At 40.4% G+C, this 25,280-nt stretch overlaps 1 protein-coding gene across 1 annotated transcript in view; it reads left to right on the forward strand.

Moving 5' to 3' along the window:
• Nucleotides 1-5,740: 5,740 nt before the first annotated feature.
• Nucleotides 5,741-25,280, forward strand: part of KCTD3 (potassium channel tetramerization domain containing 3) — a 28,650-nt gene continuing 9,110 nt past the window's right edge. Inside the window, exons 1-10 of the mRNA XM_076334571.1 lie at nucleotides 5,741-6,296; nucleotides 10,726-10,779; nucleotides 12,214-12,259; nucleotides 14,274-14,347; nucleotides 14,803-14,861; nucleotides 15,068-15,148; nucleotides 15,857-15,997; nucleotides 17,290-17,380; nucleotides 19,839-20,029; nucleotides 23,945-24,060. Coding sequence (XP_076190686.1) covers nucleotides 6,223-6,296; nucleotides 10,726-10,779; nucleotides 12,214-12,259; nucleotides 14,274-14,347; nucleotides 14,803-14,861; nucleotides 15,068-15,148; nucleotides 15,857-15,997; nucleotides 17,290-17,380; nucleotides 19,839-20,029; nucleotides 23,945-24,060 — 927 coding nt within the window. The 5' untranslated portion in view covers nucleotides 5,741-6,222. The remainder of the gene's footprint in view (nucleotides 6,297-10,725; nucleotides 10,780-12,213; nucleotides 12,260-14,273; nucleotides 14,348-14,802; nucleotides 14,862-15,067; nucleotides 15,149-15,856; nucleotides 15,998-17,289; nucleotides 17,381-19,838; nucleotides 20,030-23,944; nucleotides 24,061-25,280) is intronic.

Here is a 25,280-nt window from a genome sequence, read left to right on the forward strand (position 1 = left end):
GGTTTAGACAACTGTAATTTCCTGTGTGTATAAAGTACATTTGCTTGTCTTTAGAAGAAATGAGCTGAAAGGAGCTTTGACCTTATCTCACCCTTACTACGGTTTTCAGGGCTCATTTGAGAGATGCATATTGGAGTCACATGGACATGCGGATTATCAGGTATCTCTGTTCCTGCAGCCAAAGCCAGCACTGAAAACCAATCAATAAGAAAATATTTTGAAAAAGCATGCCCCCTTGTGCTGTTGTATGGCATGAGATTTCAGTTTTTAAAGAGTAGTTGAGTAGATCAGTCCACAAATACCTTTTTGAAGAAGACAGTTCAACATTTCTTCATTAGAAGGCAAACTGATGGCTGTAAAATGAATGTAGACAAGACTGCATAGCAGAGACGGCATGAATTTTTACCCATGAATGGGTAACTAAATGCTAGAGAGGTCACCTGTGTATGCAGTGGATTTGATGCTTTGTCACTGGCTGTCCTTCAGCCTTTCAGAAAGACATCCAGATCTGGTATTACAAACGTATGGTAAGAGTCAAACTGAGGAAGAAGGTATTACGTGGGGTTATTTTGCTGGTACTATACTGAAGGTCAAGCCAAATAACAGTTGTCCTTTCAGCTCACAAAAGTCAAAAAACTTTTTGGTGTTCCGCTATTGACTTCACTTATAGAATATAAAGTTTCTGTATCTAATCCTTCAATTGTTGTAATTGAAACAAGGAACCACAAAACAAGCATTAAAATGCTTGAGCACAATCAACATTGCTGGGCTGAAAAATGTCAGAAGGAGCATAAAGAGAACAAAATAACTGAGTGTATAAAAATTTTTCACAGATTACTTTCAGAATTTGTGTTTTGTTCTTATCTTTAAGAAAGTCTTTTCCAATATGCATGATCTTCAATCCTCTCTCCGACTCTTACAAACAAACCCAGACTGATGAACAGTCCTTGAGAAATGAACAAAAGATATAAATTAATTAATGTTTCAGGTAAATGTCTATGTTATAACCCGTGCCTTTATTATTTCACACCTGACAGTATACACAGCTACTTATTGGACCTTCAGCCTGCTATACGGTGGTGCCTGCTTACACAGCAGTCCAACATAAACGAAGCTGTGCTAACTTACCACAATCTAACTCTGTTTGTCTAGGATCAATTGCAGTCTTAGGGAAGGTATTTGATTACTAGTTACATTCAGTTCATAAACAGAATCTGATTCAATACAGAAACATAGACAACTTTAGCTGAATGACTTAAATGATGAACACAAATGCATACATTGCACACAAACTCAAGGGATTTTCAAATCAAACTGGAGTCTGCAGCAGTGGCATTCTTCCACTGTCCTGAATGAAAAAAAGCCTAGGCTTTCACAGTAGACATGTACTGGCAAACAGCCCCACGCTGTGGACACAGCATGTACTAGTAAAATAATATGCAAATTTACCATACTTGAGCTGTCTTGTCTCAGCTCTGCCAGGATATACTGAAAATTATTAGACTGTGATTAATTTAACACTTATTTTCATATTAAATTTGTCTAGAGTATTGGGAAGAGGAAGAACTTTTCAAGAAGATAGTTGGTGGTAGATTTGGATTTTTTTTTTATTTTTTATTTTTTTTAGTTTAGCAGGGGAAAAAAATCAACTGCAGAAATTTTGAAAGAAAAGTGGTCCTGGCAGCCCTTTGGGGAGCAGAACTCAGTAGTGCTCTGTAGCAGGATTAGTGGACATCCCACACTTGGTAACTGAGAACAAATGCTGTGCTGGAGCATAATAGTGATCTCCCCCAGACTTGTTGAACACGAAGATTTTAAGACTTATTTTCTGAAAATGAAGGCTTTAAGAATTTTCCAGGGATTTGGCAGACTTGGATACATAGTTCTTTACAGGACGTTGCACAATCTTTCTTCCCCTTCTCAGAAGCTGCTTCTGACCTGATCCTGGATCTATCACCTCCTTCCTCTCACTGTATTTTAAGAGGGGGAAAAAAGCTTTTGCAGACGTTTCTGCCAAAATCCCTTTTATTTGGCTGTGGGGTGGAGCGGCTCTGGGCAAAGGGAACATCCTTGGTTGCCACCCACTACGCGGCACTGCATCTGGAGCTGAAAAGAAAGGTTGTTTCCCAATTTGCAAGCAACAACCATATGTACAGGAATGAAGAAATGCATACTCCACCTAGTCCCATGAGCTTCCTCTCTCCCCTGTGGCCTATTTAAAGTTATTCTAGTACTCTTTATTGGACTCCAGCTATTAAGTGAATACCTTCAAACTTTAGACCCTTCAAGCTAAGTAATTGTAAGCAAAGCTGGGGAAAAACTGAGCATGCACTAACTATTGTTCCTAGTGACTCATAGTATCATTTCCCAGAGTGACTGTATTGGTGAGACTCCAAGGCTCCTCCCTTTAGAGCAGATGGTAGAAAATTTTTAATTTGGCATTATTATTGTATAACACCAGCAATCAAGATGACGGTTTACAGAAAGATATAGAGACAAGATCCCTGTCAGAAAGTTCTCACATTTTGTGAGAAAATAGTTAAAAAAACAGATGGGGACTTTAAATTGCTGAGGAGCTCCCCATCCGCCCAATTATGCAGAGTGACTTTTATTTTAAAATGGAGTCCTAGACAATAATAATGTAACACATTATATTATCACCAAAATTAAATGCTTATTCACTTCCAAAACATTTAATTGGTTTTCCAAACCAGATGCTATGGAAAATAAAAAGAAAAAAAGTTTGACTTGGGCTTTATATAAACAGCTAAAAATACATATCTCAGGAATTGGTGTCCAGCCACTCCGCACTGTTGCACAGACTGCTGCACCGCATTTAGCGTTGGTGTAAGTGGTCAGAAAGGAGCCTGCCCAGGGTGGTGCAAAATCTCCCGCACTATGGATCTGCCGAGGAGGCAGAGAAGGAATTTATTACCCAACTTCCTTTGGCTCCTTGGGGAGCCAAATTGCGTCTCAGGTAATAACGTAGCAAAACAGGTACCTGGCAAACGTGCCAAAGAGTAGCAATTCCTCCCTAGACTTGTATTTTAAGTAGCTTAAGGGCAATCATGCCATTGGGAGTTGTCTCTGAATACAATTTATACAGCAGAATTTGCCTTCTTTTGAATGGAATAATTAGCTTCTTGGCCAGGAAACAGGATGCTCCACAAGAAAACTGTACTCATACCCAAGTGGATAAAGGTGGGTAAGAAACCCTTCCTTGTACTCTTAGCTTGAATTATTGCAATTAAAGAGATCAAATTACAAATTAAAATGTGCACCACCACATAGCAAATAATTCATTGCATAGGCCTCCTTATTTCCTAAACTGTACGATCATCACTCAGAAACATGTATATCTAATTCTGATGTCTACTTTTTGCATAATGCCACATGTGACCCTTTTTTGACAGGGTTTTTTTTTTTGATGAATTAATAAAAAGATCACAGGAACTAGCAACATAATGTTGCTTCATATATTAATATTGTATAAGGCTGATGTGTGCTTTGAAATGAGCTTGGGATTTTTTTTGGAGTGATTGCAAATCATGTATTGTAATTGCAACATCAAGAGAAATAGTCTTGAGAATATGCCTTAAATGGTTAGGCTAAACAGGAATTACGTTTTGGAAGCTTACTTTAAAAACAATAGAGGCATCTAGTGGAAGTGTTTGAGGACTGCAGCTGTCAGAGAATGCATCGATGCACAGCTGATTTTCTCGCATTGCTTCTTCCTGGACTGAATTTCATCAATCGAATGACAAATGCCAGTGGTGTTTATGTTTTATTTAAGAAAAGGCGAATCTTAAATGTAATGGTATTTAGGCACTGTGAGGCAAACATGATTTAGGAGCTTAAGACATATTTTTCAAAAGTGATCTAAGCAAGTTGGGCCACAGAAGCATTTATATGCGCAATGCTTACAGTGCCATTTCTTTAAGACACGTGGCCAGTTGCAGTGCAATTTATAGTCCTTGACTACCTAAGCCATTAGATTCCTTATAAAACACGATTTAATTAGGCATGCAGAAAAGTGATCTTTTAGTCAGCTGCCTGAATGAGCAGTCACTCAAAATGGCTCGTAGGAAACACTGAGGATAGGTGCAAGTCTTCTACACAGAGTCTTTCCACAGTGGTAGGTTGAAGGGTATGGTTTCCAAGCATGATCAACAGCCTCAAACCCTCTCTGACTGAAGTTTTTCTTTTAAAAGCTGATGGGTTGAAATAGGGAGTGTCAGTCTTCCTTCCAAATACAAGAAAAGAAATATCCCTTCCCACGCTCTTATCCAATACTTTAATAGTTAGAGGACTCCCCCAGGACATAGGAGAGGAAGTTCAGTTTCCTTCCCTGCCTGATAGCACACCTGAACATTTTTTATTTCCTATTATATGCTCTGGGGAAGGAGAAGACAACTCAGCAGAAATCTGAAAGCGGGCTCTTCTTAAACCCAAGAAGAAACCCAAACTAAAGCCAGACTACAAAGCATACAGAAAGCATGAAGGTCTAGGGCTTGGTGACACATTCGTCTGCTTTTTAATTTTCCCTTCCCCTTAGGCTGTAGGGCAAAACACACCTTAGAAGCATCTGTACTAACATATTCAGAACACATTATAGAAGTATTCATAGGCTCTGTGCCCAAGCTTAATACACTGTGCTGGTTAGCCAATTAGCCCAAGAAGCCTAACACGGCTGCATGTTTCTCTGTGGTAGCGATAGGGCCTTGTGATAGCAAAGTCATTTCTCCAAAATACTTCACTGCCTGGCAAAGGTATCTTCATAGCTTTGGTCAGTTGGGCTCTACGATATGACTAGAGGAATCGAACTTGAATTTCCAAGGTATGCAAGTGAGCAAGTGGCCAGGTAACTTCAAGCAGTTTATTCCTAGACTAGTCACATAACTCTCACAGTATTTGCAAAATACGGTTTTTGAGCATGCTTCATCTCTAGCCACGTGTCCTTGCAGAAAAACATTATGTTTACATAGGGCGTGGATCCTCACAGTGGGTTTTCAATCTCCAGGCAAATTTCACCTACAATAAATTAAAATATCAGGCTTGTATTTGCTTATTCCTCTCGTTTGAGTGTAGGAATTAATTATAAAGCCAACCCTCACAACTTTAAACCACAATTTTATTACTTCCTCTGCTAACTGCACTGTCATGTATTTCCTCCTCAATTTTCCTTCACTTTCTGTGATAGATTTCTTCCTCAAATTGCACTGTGGACACAACATTTGTCGTGCCTACTATTTTTTCCCTTTCATCAGCGCAGAATTTGATTAACAAGGGTGGACCGCAACCCAGGCTCTAAACTCCACGGTGCCACCGCTGCCTTCCCGTTGAGTTTTCAAGGAGTTTTGCGTTTTTATGTCTCTCTCGCACGGCATCGCCATTCACCGGAGGCGTGAGCTCCCCAGCCCGGGGTCCCGGCGGGCGGAGGGAGACACAAGGCCCGAGGGGCCTCGCTAGAGGTGGCTTTATTTCACGCTGGGGTCGCTGGCGCCTGATGGCGGCATAGGCGGCTCCCCCCTTCCTTTAAAAACACAAAAGACGAGAATTCCGCCTTCTTGGCTTCTTCGCCTCCAGGCGTGACGCCGCACCCGGGGCGGGCGGCCTCCCGCCGGCGGCCTCGCTGCACAGGCCGGGCCGGGGCAGGCCGGGCCGGCTCCCGCGGCGGCGGCGACACGGCCCCTCACGGCCGCCCCGCCCCCGCTCACCTGCCCGGCCCGGCTCCGCCCCGCCGACTAGCAGGAGTTCCCCCACCTCGGGAGCAGCCGAGCGCACCCGGCCCCTTCCGGGCGCGTCCCTTCCCCCGGGAGGCGTTGACCTCCTCCCCCCCCAGCCCAGCCGCTGCGGCGGGGGGTCCCCGCCTTTTCGTAGCCGGCCCCGTTCCGCGAACGGTTGGAGGCGTTTTGGCCCGCGCCGGCCCCCCTCCTCCAGGTGCTGTCGCGTTGCCATGGCATTTTCCGCTCGGACCGGGCAGGCGGCGCGGCCTGGCCGGGCCTGAGGGGCGGGGAGCCCGTGGGGCCGTAGCCTGGCTGGCCGCCGACCCTGCCCTGGCCGCCGGCGGCCGCAGAGGGCTGCGCCGGCCCGCTGGCTGATCCCCCGCCTCCTCCTTCCCCGCCGCCTCCGCCTTGCCCCGCCGCTGCTTCCCTCGACCCCGAGGTTTCGGCGGCGGCGGGAGGCGGCGGCGGGCGCCGGCTGGAGCAGGCGGCGGGGAAGATGGCGGGGAACGGCGGAGGCTTCGCTGGCGCCGGGAGCGGGGAGATCATCCAGCTCAACGTGGGCGGCACCAGGTGAGCGAGGGTGCGGGGGCCGCCGCGGCGGTGGTGGGCGGGCGGAGGGGGACAGGCCCCGGGCCCTGCCAGCGGGCCGCTGCGGTCCCGCGGGGCAGCGGGTGGTGGCCAGCGCATACCGGAGGGCATCGGAGCGAGGGGGAGCGCCGAGGGGGGCCGCGGGGAGCTGCGGTCCGTGCGGCCGGCCCCTGCCGGGGGTCTGCCCGAAGGGAGGCGCTGCCCGGCCCGTGCCGGCTGGTAGTCCGGCCCGGCAGCCGCTCCGGCCCGGCAGGGCGGCGGTGCCGATTCGCCTGGGACCTGTCCGCCGGGGGTCCGCGGTCTGGACGTGGTGCTGCACGCGTGGCGCTGCCTCCGGGAGGGCCTGAATAAAGCTTCACCCGGCGTGTTGCAGGGGAGCTGAGCCAGGGGTACCTGGAGGCAGATAGGGGAAGCGGTCACAGCCCTGCGTGGTGTCTGCCTGCAGTATCTGGGGTTCCTAGATACATACTCCAGTAATGTATCTTATGGACTCTCTGGGTATACTGCTTCTTCAGGGATAGAGGACAGAGAGCTTTGCTATCAGATACATAGGCTTATAGTGATAAGTCTGTCTAGCAGCCTCAGATGCTAAGGTATCAAAAAGGTTGATATGATACTGCTGCTACCAACCAGAATAAAGAGTTGTATTGTACTCGAATGCACGCTGGAAGTGTGGAGGATGGCATATGTAGACATTTTGGCAGGCCGAGATAGAGAATTGTGGGACAGCTGTAGCCAGAATCTGTGTGATAAATAGTGCGAATGTTCCTGTCAAAATGCTCAGGCATGAAATCATTCAGATTACCATAGCTAGTGGAAACTGAAGTAATGTGTCGTCCTGAGTCTGCGCACAATGTGAAACCAGCTATAAGTAGTAGGAACTACTACTACTATTTTAAGAATTTTCTTGCATTACCCAGAAGATGAACATGTTTTTATAACTAAATCGTATGTTGCAGCATTTCTTAAAGGAGAGTGCCATAAAAATCGATGCAGAATTCCTTTGTCATAATCAGACATTAAGAACCTGGTTCAGCCCAGAGAAGCTGCTTGTAACTTGCATAGGCAAAACTCACCTGTAACGATGTTTTCAGGGTAGTGTTGATGTTGGCTTGGACCAGATTTCATGTTACACTGAATAAGGTTCTTCAGTGAACTCTGTCTCTGAAATTATAGGCCTGTTCGTCTTCTAGGTTTTTATTATAAGTGGAATCACAAAGATGCTTTGATCTCATAATTTTAAATGTATCTTACTTATTAAATGCCTCTGCAGAGAACAGAGAATTATGTACAGGGCATGAATCAGGGAAGAAATACATATCCTCAGAGGGCTTGCCTACACAGAGAAGTATGAAGAATAAGGCAAATTAACAATTGTATGTATTTCATTTCTAGTTGAAGGTCTAGATTCTGGTCAACATATCGTTTGGATGTAAGGAGTAGGAAACGTGCATGGAGATTTCCCTTTTAATAGGGAGACAACATGCAATAGTACCTCTGTGTAAGAGGTTTTGTTCTTTTGCAAGCTCAACTTCCCTTGTAGTGCCCATATTCTTTGAAAACTATGTCTGAGCCACATTTTTCAGCTTGCAAAGGCAGGTGACTCAAAGCTGACAGTGGAGTGGATGATCTGGACAGCAAATGGGGGAGCGTGGGATACTGTACATGTTTCCTCCTCTTCATTAGTTCCTGTTACCCTTACTAGAAACCTGAAACTCTTAGGTTTTTTTTGTAGAGTTGTATGAGAAGAGGAAATCAGTGCTGCTCTCGAGTGTCTCTGACAGCAGTTATACTTTGGAGCATCTAGTACAGAGACCCCAGCTTTCCATGTTCTGACACGAGGTTCCAACTGCTCCCTGGGTCTGCCAGAACTTCTCTGTTGTGCGTGGTTGCTGCAACAGTTCCTGGTCTCAGCTTTTGTGGATTCCTTTGCTGGGAGCACAAGCCTCTTGCAAGTTAACATTCACAGAAATTACTGTAACGAATTTAGTGAATTCTCTTGACCCTTTATCTCCCTCTGGTTATAAGATAACTCTACAAGCGCAATAGACTATGAAAATGGTTGTTTTATAACTGACACTTTGCCTGTTTCCAGTTGCCTATATTTTCTTTTAAACAACTGTAGGCTGCCACCTGCTTAAGAGTATTCGAGGATGTTGCACTGGGTTTGCCTAATTTTCCTCATACGATGTCTATCTGACCAGTGCATGTTAGCTGCATGGTGCTGCAGATGCACTTATACATGTAAACATTGCTAGCTAAGCTGCTTTTTGCATCCTGGAAAGGAGGACTCTGTCTCGTTGTTTACATAGATTAATGTATATGTATTAAAAGTTCTAAAGTATATGTTAGTATGAGGTATTGCTTACTAAACTGGTACCATAGTGCTAAATCACAGACAGAAAATCCTTGTGCTATCTAAACCGATAGATAAAATTGCAAGGAGACGAATGTGGAATCAGTTGATGGCTCTTTTGCCTGTCCTCCTTATTGTGTGGCTTGTTCTTCTGGAATATCTAGTCCCAGATGTTTTGCTACTAAGCTCTTTAACTGACTTAGGAAATGCTGGAGTGGAACCTGGCTGATAAAAACACCAGCAAAACTTCAATCCTGACACCTCTGGATAGTTGACTGTTACGCATGTGCCTAAATGCAGACATGCCTCCAGGTCAGAAATTGTGCTGTAGTGTATTGAGAAGATAGTACCATTGAGTCCTCAAACATCAAACATCTGTTCAAAGATCCTGAATGTCTTCACAGTCTCATCAGACTTCTTTATTGCTTCAGAATTAATTTAGCATTTATCATTCAGTGTTGTAGAAAATACCAATTAGGTGTGGTTCTAGTACTTTTTCCATATCTTTCTACCTATACACGCCTTCCTGGGAAACCATAAGTCCTCTGTTTTTTTTCTTTTCTTTTTTTCTAAAACCACAAAAATAACTGAAAGTTGTAAAGTATTTATAGTATCAGACAATAAAAGTCTCTAGCTTGTGAAGATCTTTAAAAGGGCTAACTGGTGATGCTGCATCTATCCCCATGGTTACAAGCAGTGTCTGGATTAATCTTGGATAAAATTCATATAACTCATTGTTTTCTATTATGCACATACTATAATATAGTTAAATGAATCTTCCCTTACTCTTAAAGTAGCGAAAGGTAGTGATCTGTATTACTGATGATAAAAACTGTGCAAAACTGCAAATATACTTAGTCACTTTCCATTTAAATTACAAACTGCTTTGATTCTCTTTAATTCTTTTTTTTTCTTTTTAGAAAAGGCTTTTTGCATGTTTGTGCTTAGAACGCTGATACTGTAGATTATCTATTAAGAACAGATTTGTCATTGTTATGCTTGCAGTGAGCAGCTACACAAAATCCACGTTTTATGCAGGATGGTAGTTCCATATAGACTTTGTGTTTCTGCCTCTTAGGGGGTATAAAGTAATGCTTTTTGTTTACATCTTTTTTTTCTCCAAAACTGGAAAATACAAGCAGTGAAAAATAGATAAATTATGATTAAGTACTTTTATTTCAAAAATATTTTGTAACGTATTCCTGTACTATATGGAAAGTTGTAATGGAATTTTACTTTTGCATTTCCTTTTTTGATTCCCATTAATGAAGAGGTCACCACAGGTTTCTTAGTCATGGTGCTAGTAAGAGGATATGTACAGCCAGAGAGCCGATGCTGAGCATGAACTCATTGTCCAAGCTGCCAGTCCAGTTGTCTTCCTTCATGTTAAATCAAAACCAGAAGAAGTATAAAAGAGTTCATAGTTATTTATTATGTAAAATACTGTCTGGCATTGTAAGTAATACTATAATTTGTATTATTTCTTAATATGATTCAGAGTAAATACTTACTTTCTTTTAACTGTTATTGTTATTGCCCTCCCCCCCCCCACCAAGAGGGCCCAACGAGCAAAATGGCAAATAATTAAAGTTACTGTAAAATATTAACTTGAAGCTCATTGTAGTCTTTTGCAGTGCACAACGTAGCACACTGAGTCTTAAGTAAGAGTAACATGCAGTTAATGACAAATGTAGCACACTGTTGATAAACTTATGTTTTAGTTGCTGCTTTGTGTGTGTGGGGGTTTTTTGGGTTTTTTTGCAAGCATTAATGTTGACAAAGTATGAGAACCAGAAAATGTAGGATGTTTGGGACAGTGTGTTACAAATATGTAAAGAATGACACTTTTGGGGTCTCTGGACAGTCCTGCTTCATGCTTAAGGACAATCTGTGCAAAGAATCTGTAGCTTCTGACTTTGTGCAGACATTTAAATGATCTCAAACTTCTCAAACCTGTTTGATATCAGCTTTGTAGGACAAGTGAAAGTATTTTGATAAAGCAGACTTCCTTCCAATTTTACAGCTGATTCTAAACTTGTAACTTTGGTTTCCTAGGTTCAGCACTTCAAGACAAACACTGATGTGGATTCCAGACTCCTTTTTTTCCAGGTATTTGTAGTATATCAACACATTAAACAAAGAAAAATTAACAGTCATTTAATATATATATACATATATATATTCTCAGTTCTTAATTTATGCCATAAATAGTGGCTTTATCCCTTAATGCTTTTTCCCTATTTCAAGCAATGGGACAGATTAGTTTGAAATAAGCTGTTATCCAGAAGGCATCTTCTATCTTGAATGATGTTATGGCAGCTTATATGTGCTGAAGAGTTGTCACTTTTCAGATGGAGTGTTGTGGAAATAAGGCTCCAAGTCTGCAGGAAAGGGAGATGCCACTGACTTTAGTACTATATTGTCACTTGTGATCTTATTGACCGTACAAGGTAGCACTGCCTTTACTGTTTTTCAAATTATTGCTGTACCTTGAGTTTAGTCAAAGTTTTGAGGGTTTTAACATGTGGTACAGGAGCTGTTGGATTATTGAACATCCTTCTGCTAACTTTTACTACTTCTGTAGGTTGTGCTGCTTACTGTTTGTACCCTAGTAATTTTGTGCTGTAGTTGCTGTACCTCTACCACCCCAGTTAATACCAAACACATAAAAGAAAACCTAAAGGCTGGCAGTTTTGCTTCCTTACATTTAATTTTTGTACTGTAGGCTTCTTTCCCAATAAAAGCCTGGCAGCTGACATAGACAGGCAGCATTACCTGCTCCTGTTTTACTGAAATGTTCAGATAAATGGAGTGCCAGGGAAATGTCACCTTCTTTGAGGCATGGAAGGAAAGGCACAAGGAGGAAGTCCCTTGCTATTCCCCAATCTCTCAACACTAATCTAAAGAGGTTGTTCTGAAAGTCATCGAGTACTGGAAAATCTCAGAGGTAATTGTCATCCAGACTCAGATGGAATCTTGAAATAAAACTATTGACATTAGTCAACTAACATTAGTTAGTTTGCTTATTTGTAAAACAAGGTTTTGGTGTTATGTTTTCTACTGATCTGGAGCAAAAGTACTTTGATATGATGGGAGAGAAACTTTGAAGTAAAATGGTGTAAAAACTCATCCACGCCATTCTTGCCCATTGAGTCCTTGCAGAATGTATTGTTTACTCTTCCTTTTTACTTCAGCAGCTTTTACCAATTTACTAGATTGCAACAAACTATGCAGCCCTCTGGGAGCCTGGGAAAACTTTTCCATCCTTTCAGGCCAGGCCTTGTGTCTGTTTTCTTCTGAAGGTCCTTATGATGCAGCTCTTAGCCTTTCCTTAGGTGTGCATGCACTGCTCCTCTGTTCAGGAGAGATACTTCACCCTCACCAGCATTCTGCCTTACCTAGGCGGTTTTCTTTGCTCAGTTATACAGTTTTACCAAAATGCAATCTACAGTACACAAATGGAGCAAACTGAGAGTGTTGCTATCTTGTATTTGTGTTAGTACATTTCTGGGAGACATTTAACAAAGATTTCCTGTGTTTCAGTTTGCTGAGTGGAAGAATTTCAACGCTGAAGGATGAAACTGGTGCTGTGAGTAATAAGCCTACTGATAAATTGTTAACTTAATGTTATGTTTTCAGTTAGGTTCTCTCCTAAAGAATATGCGCTGTGGGCGTTAATGGGTGTTACACTGCCCAAGTCAGCTATACTTAAAAGCATGGAAAACAAATGGCCAAATGAATTAAAAACATTCACGTTCCTGGGCTTTTAAAAATTTGTTTTGGCTTTTGCCAGTATTTTCTCTGTCACTATTGTATTACATAACCCCTAATAGTAGTGTTGCAGAAGCCTACGTTTAAAATGCTGACAGCACCATCTCTGCTTCAGTGTCCATGAGGAGTAATGTTCAGTTGGACTTGACCTTTTGTTCATGTTTTGTCACTTATTTCAATAGGAGGAAAATATGGGACTTTGAAATAATTTCAAAATGTCACCATGTATTTTCCTTTTCTTTTGTTAGATTCGATACAAAATACACTATCCTCTTTCTTATAATCTCAAAGCCTAGTTGCAATGCTGTTCATGCTATTGAGCGGGAGAATGAATGAGAGTATTTAATTTAGTTATGTCCAATGAAATTTTAAAGATTTTAGGACAGAATAAAGGTCTTGCAGATGTAACTACTTGAATGTCATGGCACTGGTCTGGTCTCCAAACTTCCATGAGAATTGGTGACATCTCTGAATTTCTTGGTTCTCATCTTCATTCCAAGATAAATGAGACTGGAACAATGTGCATATTTTTGTGCTCATTCTGTGTCACAGACAATTTTTAAACAGAAAGAACTGCTAATTGCTGTATTGCAGAGGGAGGGGTCATTTTCATTAGATAGTATTGCATATGTAGTTGGGTAATCCTGACATGGAAATGTAGCTTTTGTTGGCAAATATATATAGCAAAATGGCCGTTTCAGTCTGTGTATGAGATACTCGTATGTGGAAAACTATAGTTACAGCAATGTTGTTGAGTAATAGTAAGGCACACAAGTACTTTGCTAAAAGCGTAGAGGTAGTTGTAATGGTAATTGACTTCATTAAAAAAAAGTCTAAACTTACCTTGATCTTATTTACTGCATTCTGAACACATGATAGAAAGTGAGAATACCCATTGACCTTTGTGGAGACTCTAGAACTTAAAGGACGCATTTATTAAGTGCCATCTATTTGCAAGCAGTGTTTGGGGCTGCTGGTTGACAGCCGGCTGAACATGAGCTGGCAGTGTGCCCAGGCGGCCGAGAAGGCCAATGGCATCCTGGCCTGTATCAGAAATAGTGTGGCCAGCAGGAGCAGGGAAGTGATTGTCCCCCTGTACTCGGCACTGGTGAGGCCGCACCTCGAATACTGTGTTCAGTTTTGGGCCCCTCACTACAAGAAGGACGTCGAGGTGCTGGAGCGTGTCCAGAGAAGGGCAATGAGGCTGGTGAGGGGTCTGGAGAACAAGCCTGATGAGGAGCGGCTGAGGGAACTGGGGTTGTTTAGCCTGGAGAAAAGGAGGCTGAGGGGAGACCTCATCGCTCTCTACAACTACCTGAAAGGAGGTTGTAGCGAGGTGGGTGTCGGTCTCTTCTCCCAAGTAACAAGTGATAGGATGAGAGGAAATGGCCTCAAGTTGTGCCAGGGGAGGTTTAGATTGGACGTGAGGAAAAATGTCTTTACTGAAAGAGTGGTGAAACATTGGAAGAGGCTGCCCAGGGAAGTGGTTGAGTCCCCATCCCTGGAGGTATTTAAAAGACGTGTAGATGAGGCACTTAGGGACATGGTTTAGTGGGCATGGTGGTGTTGGGTTGACGGTTGGACTCGATGATCTTAGAGGTGTCTTCCAACCTTAATGATTCTATGATTCTATACGTGTCTTTTAAGAATGTTGAATTAGTGGATGGTAGAAGAATAATGAGAGCAAAGGGGTCATCCAAAAACTTTGGTTTATGTTTGTCTGCTGACTGCCTCATCTTCAACTCCTCTTTCCCATGCTCAGCATAAAAAAGGCATTTTAGTTGATGGTTGGTCCATAATAATGCTAAAAGTATAGCAATTTTTCTTTGCAGATATTTATTGATCGAGATCCAGCAGCATTTGCACCCATTTTAAATTTTCTTCGCACAAAGGAGTTAGACTTACGGTAAGAAGTTCTAATTATTTCAAGTGAAAATTAATTTGATCAGATGCATTAGAAAACGACTTCAAATGAGGATTGTTCAGTTTTACTCAGCTAGTTGCATGCCTAGTATATGATTCAGCTCCGTGGTAGATTTGGGGCTATGTCTAGAGTATATGTATGGCATGGTGGAGGCAGAAATGGTAGCATTATATTTTGTTAGTGGATTCTTGTAATTTAAACCACTTCTGGCAATGTAGTTCTTTATTGTTTCTGTATCCTTATTTTAATGAAAGATAATTAATATTAAGATCGCTTTGAAATCTCAAACATCAATATGTTGAATGCGTTTGGTGGTAATTCTGTAAACAGGTAGCTTTACGTTCACATTGTGTAATACCTAGTTATATGCAAGTATTTATATTCAAGATACTGACTCGCTCTGTTCTTATGGTGGGGTTTTATTTTTGTTTCTCTAGGGGAGTGAGTATTAATGTTCTCAGGCATGAAGCTGAATTCTATGGAATCACTCCTTTAGGTAATTTCTTTTTTTTTTTTTTTTTTTTTTTTTTTAAAAAACATGAGGTCATCTCACAGTTATTACTATAGTAATGACCCACTTACAAGTCCTGGGCAGTTGTGACCCTGAAGATTTTCAAACTTACTGATACAGAATTTTATTTGAAATAACATAATGTTTCCTGGGAAGTGAAAGCTATGGTCATATCTGGTTTTCCTCCTTAGTGAGAAGATTGCTACTATGTGAAGAACTGGAACGCTCATCTTGTGGCAGTGTCCTTTTTCATGGCTACCTGCCTCCTCCAGGTATTTCTGTAATCATGGTCTGATGTTGCTTGCAGTCACTTACTGCTTTAGTTTGTGGGGGCAATTGGCCGAGGTAGTTACTCTAGCTGTCAAACTGTCCAGAGAAGGCTTTCCTGTGGAAAGATTAAGATGAATGGTTGAATCAAACATCATTCTGATTAAAAAACAAGGCTTTTATCTGTATGCTGTATGAAATGGCATATTTAGAGTACTGGGTGGGGGGTGAGTGGCATGTTAATACTAAGCAGGCTGTATTTGGTAGTAGAGCAGAGGTTCTTCAAGTACATTTCAGTTAAATGTTAACAGCATGGAGTGCTTTCTTCTTTCTGAAGGTACAGTTACTTTAGGTGCCCTATGTCTAATGACAAATCAGCACAAATGAGCTTTCCTTAACAATATTGAGTACTTGTTAGATTTTTACTTCTCTGTAGAGATGAACACAGTTCATATGTTAACCTGAAGCCTAGGGGATATCTAGCCAATTGTTGACGAGTTTTCTGAAGATAGTTCCTTAAATTGTGCATGTCAACATAGAGAGCAAAAGCATTTTCTGTTTCGGTGTTACGATATTGCTTCATTCTTATAGCAGATGAATTAGAATTTAGATCAAAATGTATAAATATTAATCCTGTATTTTGAAAGTGAATGAATATCTGTTATATTGTTAAACTTTATGGAGTGGGACAAAACATCTCTTTTCTTTTATAGGCATTCCCAACCGTAAAATAAATAATACTGCTGGGCCACCGGCTGATGTTAGAACTGGTCAAAACGGCTCCGAAAGTGAGATTCATGGAGGTGGTGTCCAACCTACACTTGCTGGTACTGGGGAAGGTACAGTCAGGCTAGGTGAGGAATGTCAGTTTTAAAACCAAAACATATTGCAAAGATGATTGTCACTGGGAAATAAAAACTGAGTGACTATTTCTGGTTTCAGTCTGTTATTCTACATTTGTCTTATCTTAAATTGCTGAACACTTACTTAAACACTACTCCCTATACAGTATTTAAGGCTCACTGCTGCACAATCAAGACACGAGGCTGAGAGAAAGGCGAAGTTCTTCATGCAGTCTTAGAATGGCCCCTTAGAGAAATGCCTCACACTGTACTAAAGCCATGATAAAAACCAGACAGACCAGTGTCTCTCTGGTCTTTGTTCAGGACCTCCCTCCTGCTCTTGCACCTCTTTCTTGCTCCTGGTGCCTCTCTTGCCCTGCAAGAGATGAGTTTTTAGAGTAAAGGTAGTCTTCAGTTGTTTGACTAGCGTACTTTCCATATAAAATATATAAAAACTGTAAATAAGATAGGCTTGAATTCTGTCATTTTCCAGCTTTTGACTTTGCAAGCAAAATGATGCTGTTAGAAGTGTCATATTTCTGTTACAGTCATGTAAATTGTAGCAGTGTTAGGAAAATCTAGAGTATGTTAAAAGGTGAATCTATATCCTGGTAATATAAAAATAAGCCTTGGATATGAATTGCTGATTCTTCTTCGTGAGTTGCTGCAGGTTTGGAAGAGGGTAGTCTTGGGGAAAATTAGATAGAAGATGCAGTCTTTAGGTATTAGTTCTTTAGCATATCAAGGTTGAGAGCTAACTCGGGGAAGCACTGCAACCTCTGCTTTCCAGTGCCATCCAACACTTCTGCCAAACCTAATTTAGTTATAGATCAGAAACAGGCATGCTCCCACTAGATAATAAATGGAGGAGCTATAGGTATTCTGAGATATTGGAAATTTCCAATTTAACAGTCTGGAACAATAATACAAGGTTGTACCAACTGTTTGGAAAGAACTTTTACGAAAGAAAGCATTGTTTCTTATTTGATAACAATGCTCAAATTTTTACCAATTTGGCAGGCTTTAAAACTGAGGCATGTGCTTGCTTCTTTCTCTTTATGAACACTTTGCATTGTAGTGACTGAGATGAAGTGTCTTCCTTCCATGTAAGAACTGTAATAGTTGTAAGGATTGTGAGGAGTAATATTGCTAACTAGAATCTAGCTGAAAATGTTTCTTGAGAAACTTCATTATCAAAGTTTCTGTTGCGTATCCTAGCAGAGAACTCTATCCTGTTCTAGGTGTCTCTGCGCATCTTCTAATACCCATCACTTGACTGACTTTAGCTTTGTTGTTGTTTTTAGGATTTCCTGTGGACCCACGGAAAGTCCTAATAGTAGCTGGCCACCACAATTGGATAGTAGCTGCCTATGCCCATTTTGCTGTTTGCTACAGGTATGAATATAGTTGCTTGTCAGGTTACAGGAATCTAAAAAAATACCATAATTTGTTATGAGCAAAGCAAAAAATTTGCTTTACTCTGAAATGACAGTAGATCACATGCGTTCAGTCTGCTCCTATAAATATGAATTGCCACTTTAGCTCGTGCAAATAAATTGCTTGATAGGAATTCAAATTTTGTTCCTTTGTCAACTCTTGATGCTTTGTCAACTCTTGATGCTGTTGCAAAAGTAATGGACTCCAATTTAACTGCTTCAAAGGCCTGTTTTAAAGCAGGCTTTTAGAGGAAAGATTCATTTAAAAAGTTCTTCCTACTATATATGGGTTTGAAGACAGTCTGTGAAGTTAGACTGTCAAAGAACTTGAAACGGTTTAATGGATTTTTGCTACATAAGTGATTGTCCTAAACTTCAGCTTTTTTGGCTTAACAGAACTGTTAAGCACTTGCTACTTCACCTGGATGGCTGAAAAAGTCTTTAAACGTCTTGTAAAGGAACCGGCTAGTTTTTAAGGCCAGGCGAAGATAAGTAACACCTTCATATTACAGAAGCTGTTTTTAGTTCACATCTGGTAGTCTTGATTTAATTGGTGGCTGTCTTTTCAATAAAAAGTAATGTTTTAACAAGAGCTGTTGCCAAAAACAAACACTGCTGTAATAGTGTGGTTCAGAAACAGAAGGGAGAATAAAGAGTGTAATGTGAATAGCTTCTTTCTTCACTACCAAGCTGAAGCCATCATTTGCTGCCTTTTTCACTGTAAAGAATACTAATTTACTTGCTTAAACTTTGTAACTTAAATCACATCTAACTTGTCTCTTGTATTCACCACTGCAATTTGTTTTGCTTTAATTTGTACTAAATGTGGCTCCTCTTGCTCTACTTAATGTTCTTGTTTTCAATTATGCTTAATATAGTCTGACTGGAGAAAGAGGCAATGATTTGCAATTGTCTTTGTGCTAATTGTCCCCTCCTTAGGATTTTATCTCTGACTGTTTTCCTTGGATGCTAGCTCACTTAAGTGAAAGATTCTGTCTCTTTCCTGCTTGGTAATCTACTTAAGTTCAATGGTAACAAGTCTCATTAAGTCATTAGTGATGCTTTTGATGAAGCATGTTGGACTTGAATGGTTGCTGAAAGAGGGCACAGGTCAATATGCTGATTTAAAATGCTGCTTTCCTTCTTAGTGACTCAAGGTAGCAGTCTTGTCTCGATTTGAATATTTTTTTCTTCGGGAACTTGCAAGAACTCTAGGAATACAATGGTGGAATTTTTCCCTCCTCCATTCTGCTCTTATATAGCTTTGGTAACAGTTTTTTCCCCTCTCTGCTGCATCTTAGTACCTGTCTGTTTTTTATTGCTTGACAAGTGAATTTGCCCAGACTTTTTTGAATATCTAGTGCTTGAGGAGACAGAATGCACTTAAAATGACTTCCCTCTACCCACAAATTTTAACATAGCTTGCTTATAGTACTATGCTGCAGTCAAGTGGTGTGTTTTTTAAGCTTCTTGTCAGGATCATTTTAATGTAAGGGCAACATCTGAATTTTAGCCAGAATCACTTCTCAAAGTAAGTGGTAATTTGTAGTGGACTGGACAGTGAATCCCATGCAGTAAGAAATTAAATATATTCAGATGTTTAGTTTTGTGACTTTCTTTTATGCTGCTTGTAACAGATATTATTGAAATACTTAAGATAATTATTTGAGTAAAAAGCTACAGCAAAGCACAGTGCATCCTAAAGATAGTATTTTTTTTTTCCCCTTTGAAGTATGGCAGAAGTCTTCAAAACTTGATAATAAAGCTTGTGAGAATGTCTTGGTAGCCTTTAAAGGCTTATGGGTATTGCAGGCCTGCTCTTAAGTCACTTCACTACAATTTCTTCTGCATGCTGTATCACTAGAGCACAGTGATCTGCGGTGCTTCATCTCCAGGCAGGATACAATGCTGAAGTGAAAGAATGGCAACAATGGCAAAAAATACTATAGATATGTTTCTGCTTTCCATGTTAACGTTTATATGGTTTAACTGCTTAGACTTACTATGCTCTAGCTCAGTTGTGAAATATCAAAGTTCTTGCCTAAAATTAAATCAGATAAATTGTGCTTTTCTGGCATCATGTAAGTCTTTAAAATTGCACAGGCAAATGATTCTGTAAAAATAAAGCTTATAGTCAATTCAGTATAGTCTGTTTACAGTGTACACTAAACACAAAATGTGACTAGATAGCACAGCTTTATGCTAGAGCATGACTGGGTGTCTTACATGATATGTGAGACACCTTGCCTCTGGAAATTAATAGAGATTTCTTCTAAAGGCTATGCTGAGCCTCATTCTCTAGCATTTGGCTAGCCCAAGCTTTTGGCTGGATCATCCACATTGGTTCAGGCTTAGACTGAGATGTCTGTTTCTGAATCTCTAACCTCTGCTCCCTGTTCCCTCCTTTGCCCTTCCAGAATTAAAGAATCATCTGGGTGGCAGCAGGTGTTCACGAGTCCCTATCTGGACTGGACAATTGAGCGAGTGGCTCTCAACGCTAAGGTGGTTGGAGGACCTCATGGAGACAAGGATAAGATGGTTGCAGTTGCCTCGGAGAGTAGCATAATCTTGTGGAGCATTCAAGATGGTGGTAGTGGCAGTGAAATTGGTAACTATAATTGCTTGGGTTTTTCTTTTGTGTGTGTGTTTAACCAGAAAGAAGTCTGTGACCTTATTTTGAGGTATGTATTATGTGTTAGGTAATCAGTTTCACAAAGTGACAAAACAAGCTATAGTAAGCAACATATTGGAGCATATTAACTTACTTCTCTGTCATGCTAGAGGAATCCTTTCTCAAAAACAAAAAGATGAATAATAAAAAAGTAGTCTGTTTACTGAACAGATACTAATACTTAACTGTTCAGTTCAGCCTGAGGTTTTTGTGTGAAGATGCAAATTAGAGTTAAACTTTTCCCTGGACTTGCATTTGAATCTAGGCCATAGTACAAAGGAACTAAGTTTCCGAGATGGAAACAGATACTGAGAGATTCTGCTCTTTTCTTTCCTTTGTCTTATTAAAGCCGTATTTTTACACGGATATGATGAAAAGGTTTCAGTTGTCTGTCAAATGTAGTTCATAAGTCGAATTTGGAAGATGAAAATTTCTTCATTTTATAACTTGGGTGTCTAGGTAGGGAAAAAGCATGCTCTACTGCCCTAAGCTTACAGGAATTACTGCTTCTACACCTTGGCGCTGAAGGACACAATTAGGGAGGCTTCAGAAATAGCAAGAAGACATTTTCAGAAATAAATATTCCTTGGTACTAATCTGATGGCTTGTCTGACTCACTGTTGTTCGAATACAGGCCAAGTTTGGGAGGCAGCGAAGAGGACGTTATTAGGAACTTCATCTAGCCTAATCCCTGGTGTTTGAATCACCACTATTATGCCAGTAATGTCTGTTTCCTCGGGCAGTGGATACTGCTAACAAAGTATGACAGCAATCTCCTTATGTGGACACTTTTCTCTGAAACTTAATGCTGAGTTAATTTGTTAATAGATGTATCTCCATAGTTGAAGTAATGAGAATTAATGTGGTCATTAATTAAAGTCAAAATGACCAAATTCAAGTTTTGATCCATGTGCCTTTAAAGGAGGAGCTTACCTGACAGATGCTCAGGCAATTTCTAGCTATGTTAACAGCTCTTGCTGCTTTTCATGCTTGAATGGGTGGAAGCACCAAGTCAGATTTGAATATGGGGAAAGGCAAAGGTCTTGCATGAGATAATGCAGCTGTATACTGCTCTTTTACTTGTGACTCATAGAGTTCTTGTATGTAATCATGGTCAGTAAAACAGAAAAGGAGTTTTCATTGTATTTAAAAAAAATAAATTTGAAAGGTGTGTCTAACAGTTGGATGTGAAATCTCTCTTTTAAACAGGGAGTAAATATTGTACTTGAGAAGCCTTTTCCTCTGTTATGCTCCCCTTGACTAAATCTTAAAGGCAAGGAAGAGTTAGCGTGACAGCTGTACTCCTGTAATAGGTGTTGCTTTAAGTACTATGCTATTACATTCCTCCTGCATTTTCTGGTTTGACTTAGCTGCTTGTGTTACCTTGGGATTTGCAATAAGATACGTGAAGCAATCTTGGATTTTTGGAAATCAAGTGCAAAGAGCGGCAAAAACCATAAATGGACTTTTACTTCAAATAAAAACTCTAAAATATGCCAATATCATAAGGTTCTGATAACAGACTACAACTGAAAGTGGCAACAAAACTGAAGGAAGCACTTTTGCTAAACAGGCTGTACTGCATTGAAGTGACTTCGTGAAACAAAGGAAATGCCACTTGGGGCCAGGGGGAGCAGAGAGAAAGTGCCTACAGGATTGAATCTTTAGTCTGACATTGAACATTGAACAAAATGTACTGTTCCTCTTTTGGATACTAGGTCATGCTGCTTGGTTTAAAAAAACTAAAATATGCTTGTGTTAAATAGTAGTAACTTGAATATAGCTGTCTTGTTTCTTTGTAGTGGCAAATGCTTGCAGTCCTGCTTTGCGTTAGAGGTATAGTACATTGCTATCATCTTCTGAAAGAAACTGCTTGTTCCAAACAGTCGGAGCCTGGCGACACCATCCTCAGAAAATTGTGTGGGCTGGCATCTTTGTGATAGAGCTCTCCCAGAGCGCTCTCTTTCCTTTCAATATTACTTACATAAGACACTGCTGCCGGATTGCTGCTGTAAGCAGTATTTTACTGAGAGGGACCCTTTAGACAAGAGCCTGTCATTACATATAGCATTGTCTCCCCTGTGGATGGATCTCAAGATTGTTGAGCCTAAGCAGGACTGACACTTCAAATTCCTCCAGACCATTCAAGCTGTCTTCCTTGATTTCCTTGAACCTCATCCTTCTCTGGAGTAATCAATTCTACTTGTTTCTGTGGATTTTTTTATTACTGCCTTTTTCATGTGCCCTGTACTGCTGAATCTTACCTGCATCGAATGATTGTACTGTGACCTGGAAAACAGTTTAGCATTCTAATTAAAACATAAGTATATATTGAGCTTCCTGAGGTTCCTTCTTGGGGTGTAACAGAGGGCTGCTTCTTTGTTGGGAATGACACTCTGTTCATTTGAATTTGTCCAAAACAATGTTGCGAAATTTTCCAGCTATTGGGTAGTCTTGTTTTGAAGACATCTGTCTGCTGCAGTTAAAGTATATTAGTGAGGAATAATATAAATATGTAGAGTGAGCAGTATGGAATAGGAAACTCGTGAGTGAAGCCTGACACTTGGTAGTGTAATGTATCCCCAGTAGTAATGACTTTTGTACTTACCAGGCAGTAAAACATAGCCTGGAATTACTTACAAACTAAGTTACTTACAGGGCCACTTTGCTGGACTTCATAGCTGGCAAACTTGGAAATTAGCTTAGACCTTTTTAGTTTGCTGTAACTCTTAAATACATGGTACAATAAATAGTACAAAATGTAGTATGCTATCCAAGTTTGCAGTTCAATTAAAATATTCATATTGGATCTATGATGAGACTAGGAAGCTCTAAAGAGAAGACGGATTTTGTGGAAAAGCTCAGATGTTAAGGTCTGCTATAACCATAGTCATCAATGCTTGTCATGTTCTGCAATGTTTTGATTTTTATTAAGTGAAATGTTCTTGATGCCACATTTGCTTTATTTGGAAGGCCAGCGTTTGCTGGTAAGTCTTATCTTCCAGATTTTGAATAGTATGTGATGATTGGTGAAACTGGTTCCCTATATAGTATCAATTTTTAATAGCCTGTACTCTACTCATGGACTGTAACCAAACTTAAAGATCTGGAGATAAAAAGAGAAAGAAAGAAATAGGCTTTTGCAGGCTGCTTATTTTTCTGGGTTCAAGTATTTCTGCTAAAAGAGAAATTTGAATGTATCCACGTAGTGTCACATTGGGGTTGTTCAATCTTTTCCCAAGAATAAGGATGAAACCTTGTAGCCATAGTTAGTTTCTAAAATATATTTTCAGACTATGTCTATTTGACTGGACTTTAAAAAAAAAAAAAAAAGCGGTGAGAATTGGTAATATTTTAAAAGGTAATTGCAAACTGGTATGGCATAAATTTGTCTGTCTAGCAAAAACCATGAAATTACTGCTTCTTAAATGACACTTAACAGTCACAGATAAAAACCCAAACCCAAAACAACCACAAAAAATCCTGCTTGCTGTAATAGGATTTTTATTTATTTTTTAATGCCTTAGGATGTATAAAGCCATTTGAGAACATGACGGGTGTAGAAAGATAAGGAATGCATATTTCGCATGGGCTCTTCCTTCTCTTGCCTCCTTTCTCCTTCCCAAGCAATGATTGCATCAGCAGAGATTACATCAGGCTGCCGTTTAATTCAATGGAACCCAGTTTGCTGCTTGAATGGTACCTCACCTAGCACACTGCACACCCAGTTTTGGCTGTTCTTTACTTGCTACTGTAATAAATGTGACATATGATAATAGTGGAGAGATTCCATTGTTACTGTTTTTTTCTCTTTATTTTAGATGAGCTTCACAGACTCTTCATTTTTTGTAGGAGTGTTCAGTCTTGGAGTCCCTGTAGATGCTCTCTTCTTCATTGGCAACCAGTTGGTGGCTACAAGCCATACAGGGAAAGTAGGAGTGTGGAACGCTGTGACTCAGCATTGGCAGGTGTGTTCAATTCAATTTTCCGCATCGCTTTTAATGAGCTGGTATGTCTTTCTAGTGAAAAGAGAATAAAATAATCTAAAAGCATGTATGAAATGCTTGTCACGGGGTTTTCAGCCCTGACTTGTGTTATGGAGTTTGCCACCTTGGTATCTGAGTATTGTGCCTGTGAGCAGACTGTTGAATTGTTTGGTGGTACTACCAAGCATGCTTTTTAGGCTTTCAAATAAAAGGACGTGGTGTGATTTGGGGTAATAAATGTCAAGTGTGTGTATATTTAAACTTCGTTGTGGATTACTAACTTTGTAAAAATTCGCTAGGGTCATAGGAAATAAAAAAAAAAAAAATTGTGGGGAATGTGTGATGGCAATTTCTGCACTGTCTGAAAGAAGAAGAAAACAACTTAAGAAGCCAGTCTGATATCTGGGGATCTCAAAAGTTGTTTTACAATGGGAGACCCTTCTTCAGCAGAAATATACATAGTGCTTTAAAGATGTCTGTCTTGCACATGGATGCTTCTGGCTGCACTGACTTTATTCCTGTTGTCAGAATGCATATTAAATAGAGAGATCCTTGGAGTCTGTATGAGTCTGAGAAAACAGTGGAGCGTTCATGTGAATAACAAAGCTTGTAACACAGCCAGATAGATGTACGTCTTTGGCACAAAACCTGGATGCAATAAAAATCCCCAAATTGCCTTGCAAATACCAAGAGGCAGAACTGACCTGAGGCTGCTGCACTGTTTGCTGACTAAGTTCTGATTCAACCCTTAAGTGACAGTACTGCTAACAAATAACACAGATAATAAGCATGGGATAGCACTGCTTCTGCAGCAGAGGCAGACATGTTAGCATGGTCTTGAATGAAACAAAATGTTATTTAAAGCTCTATTGATGCCTTGCAAAATCTTCTGTTAAGAGACAACTTAATGCTATGTGACAAGCTGGCGTCTGACAATATTTTTCTAAAGGAGCAAGTCATAAGGAATAAAAACTGATGTCCCATTCATCTTCTTTGTTTCCAGGGGGAGCCACAGAAATCTTTCTGATCGCATTAATAATTCCTCAGTTTGACTGACTATTCCTTTAGTGAAAGCATTTCTTATTGAAGAGTAGAAAATCTTTAAGAGGGGCTTATATGCCAGGATGTTCTAAAACCAAGTTTTTTGACTTTCTAATTTTTTTTTTTTCTAGAGGATGAGAATGACTCCCTTTAAAAAACAA

This window comes from Aptenodytes patagonicus, chromosome 3 (genome assembly GCF_965638725.1).
Source record: "Aptenodytes patagonicus chromosome 3, bAptPat1.pri.cur, whole genome shotgun sequence".
NCBI lineage: Eukaryota > Metazoa > Chordata > Aves > Sphenisciformes > Spheniscidae > Aptenodytes > Aptenodytes patagonicus.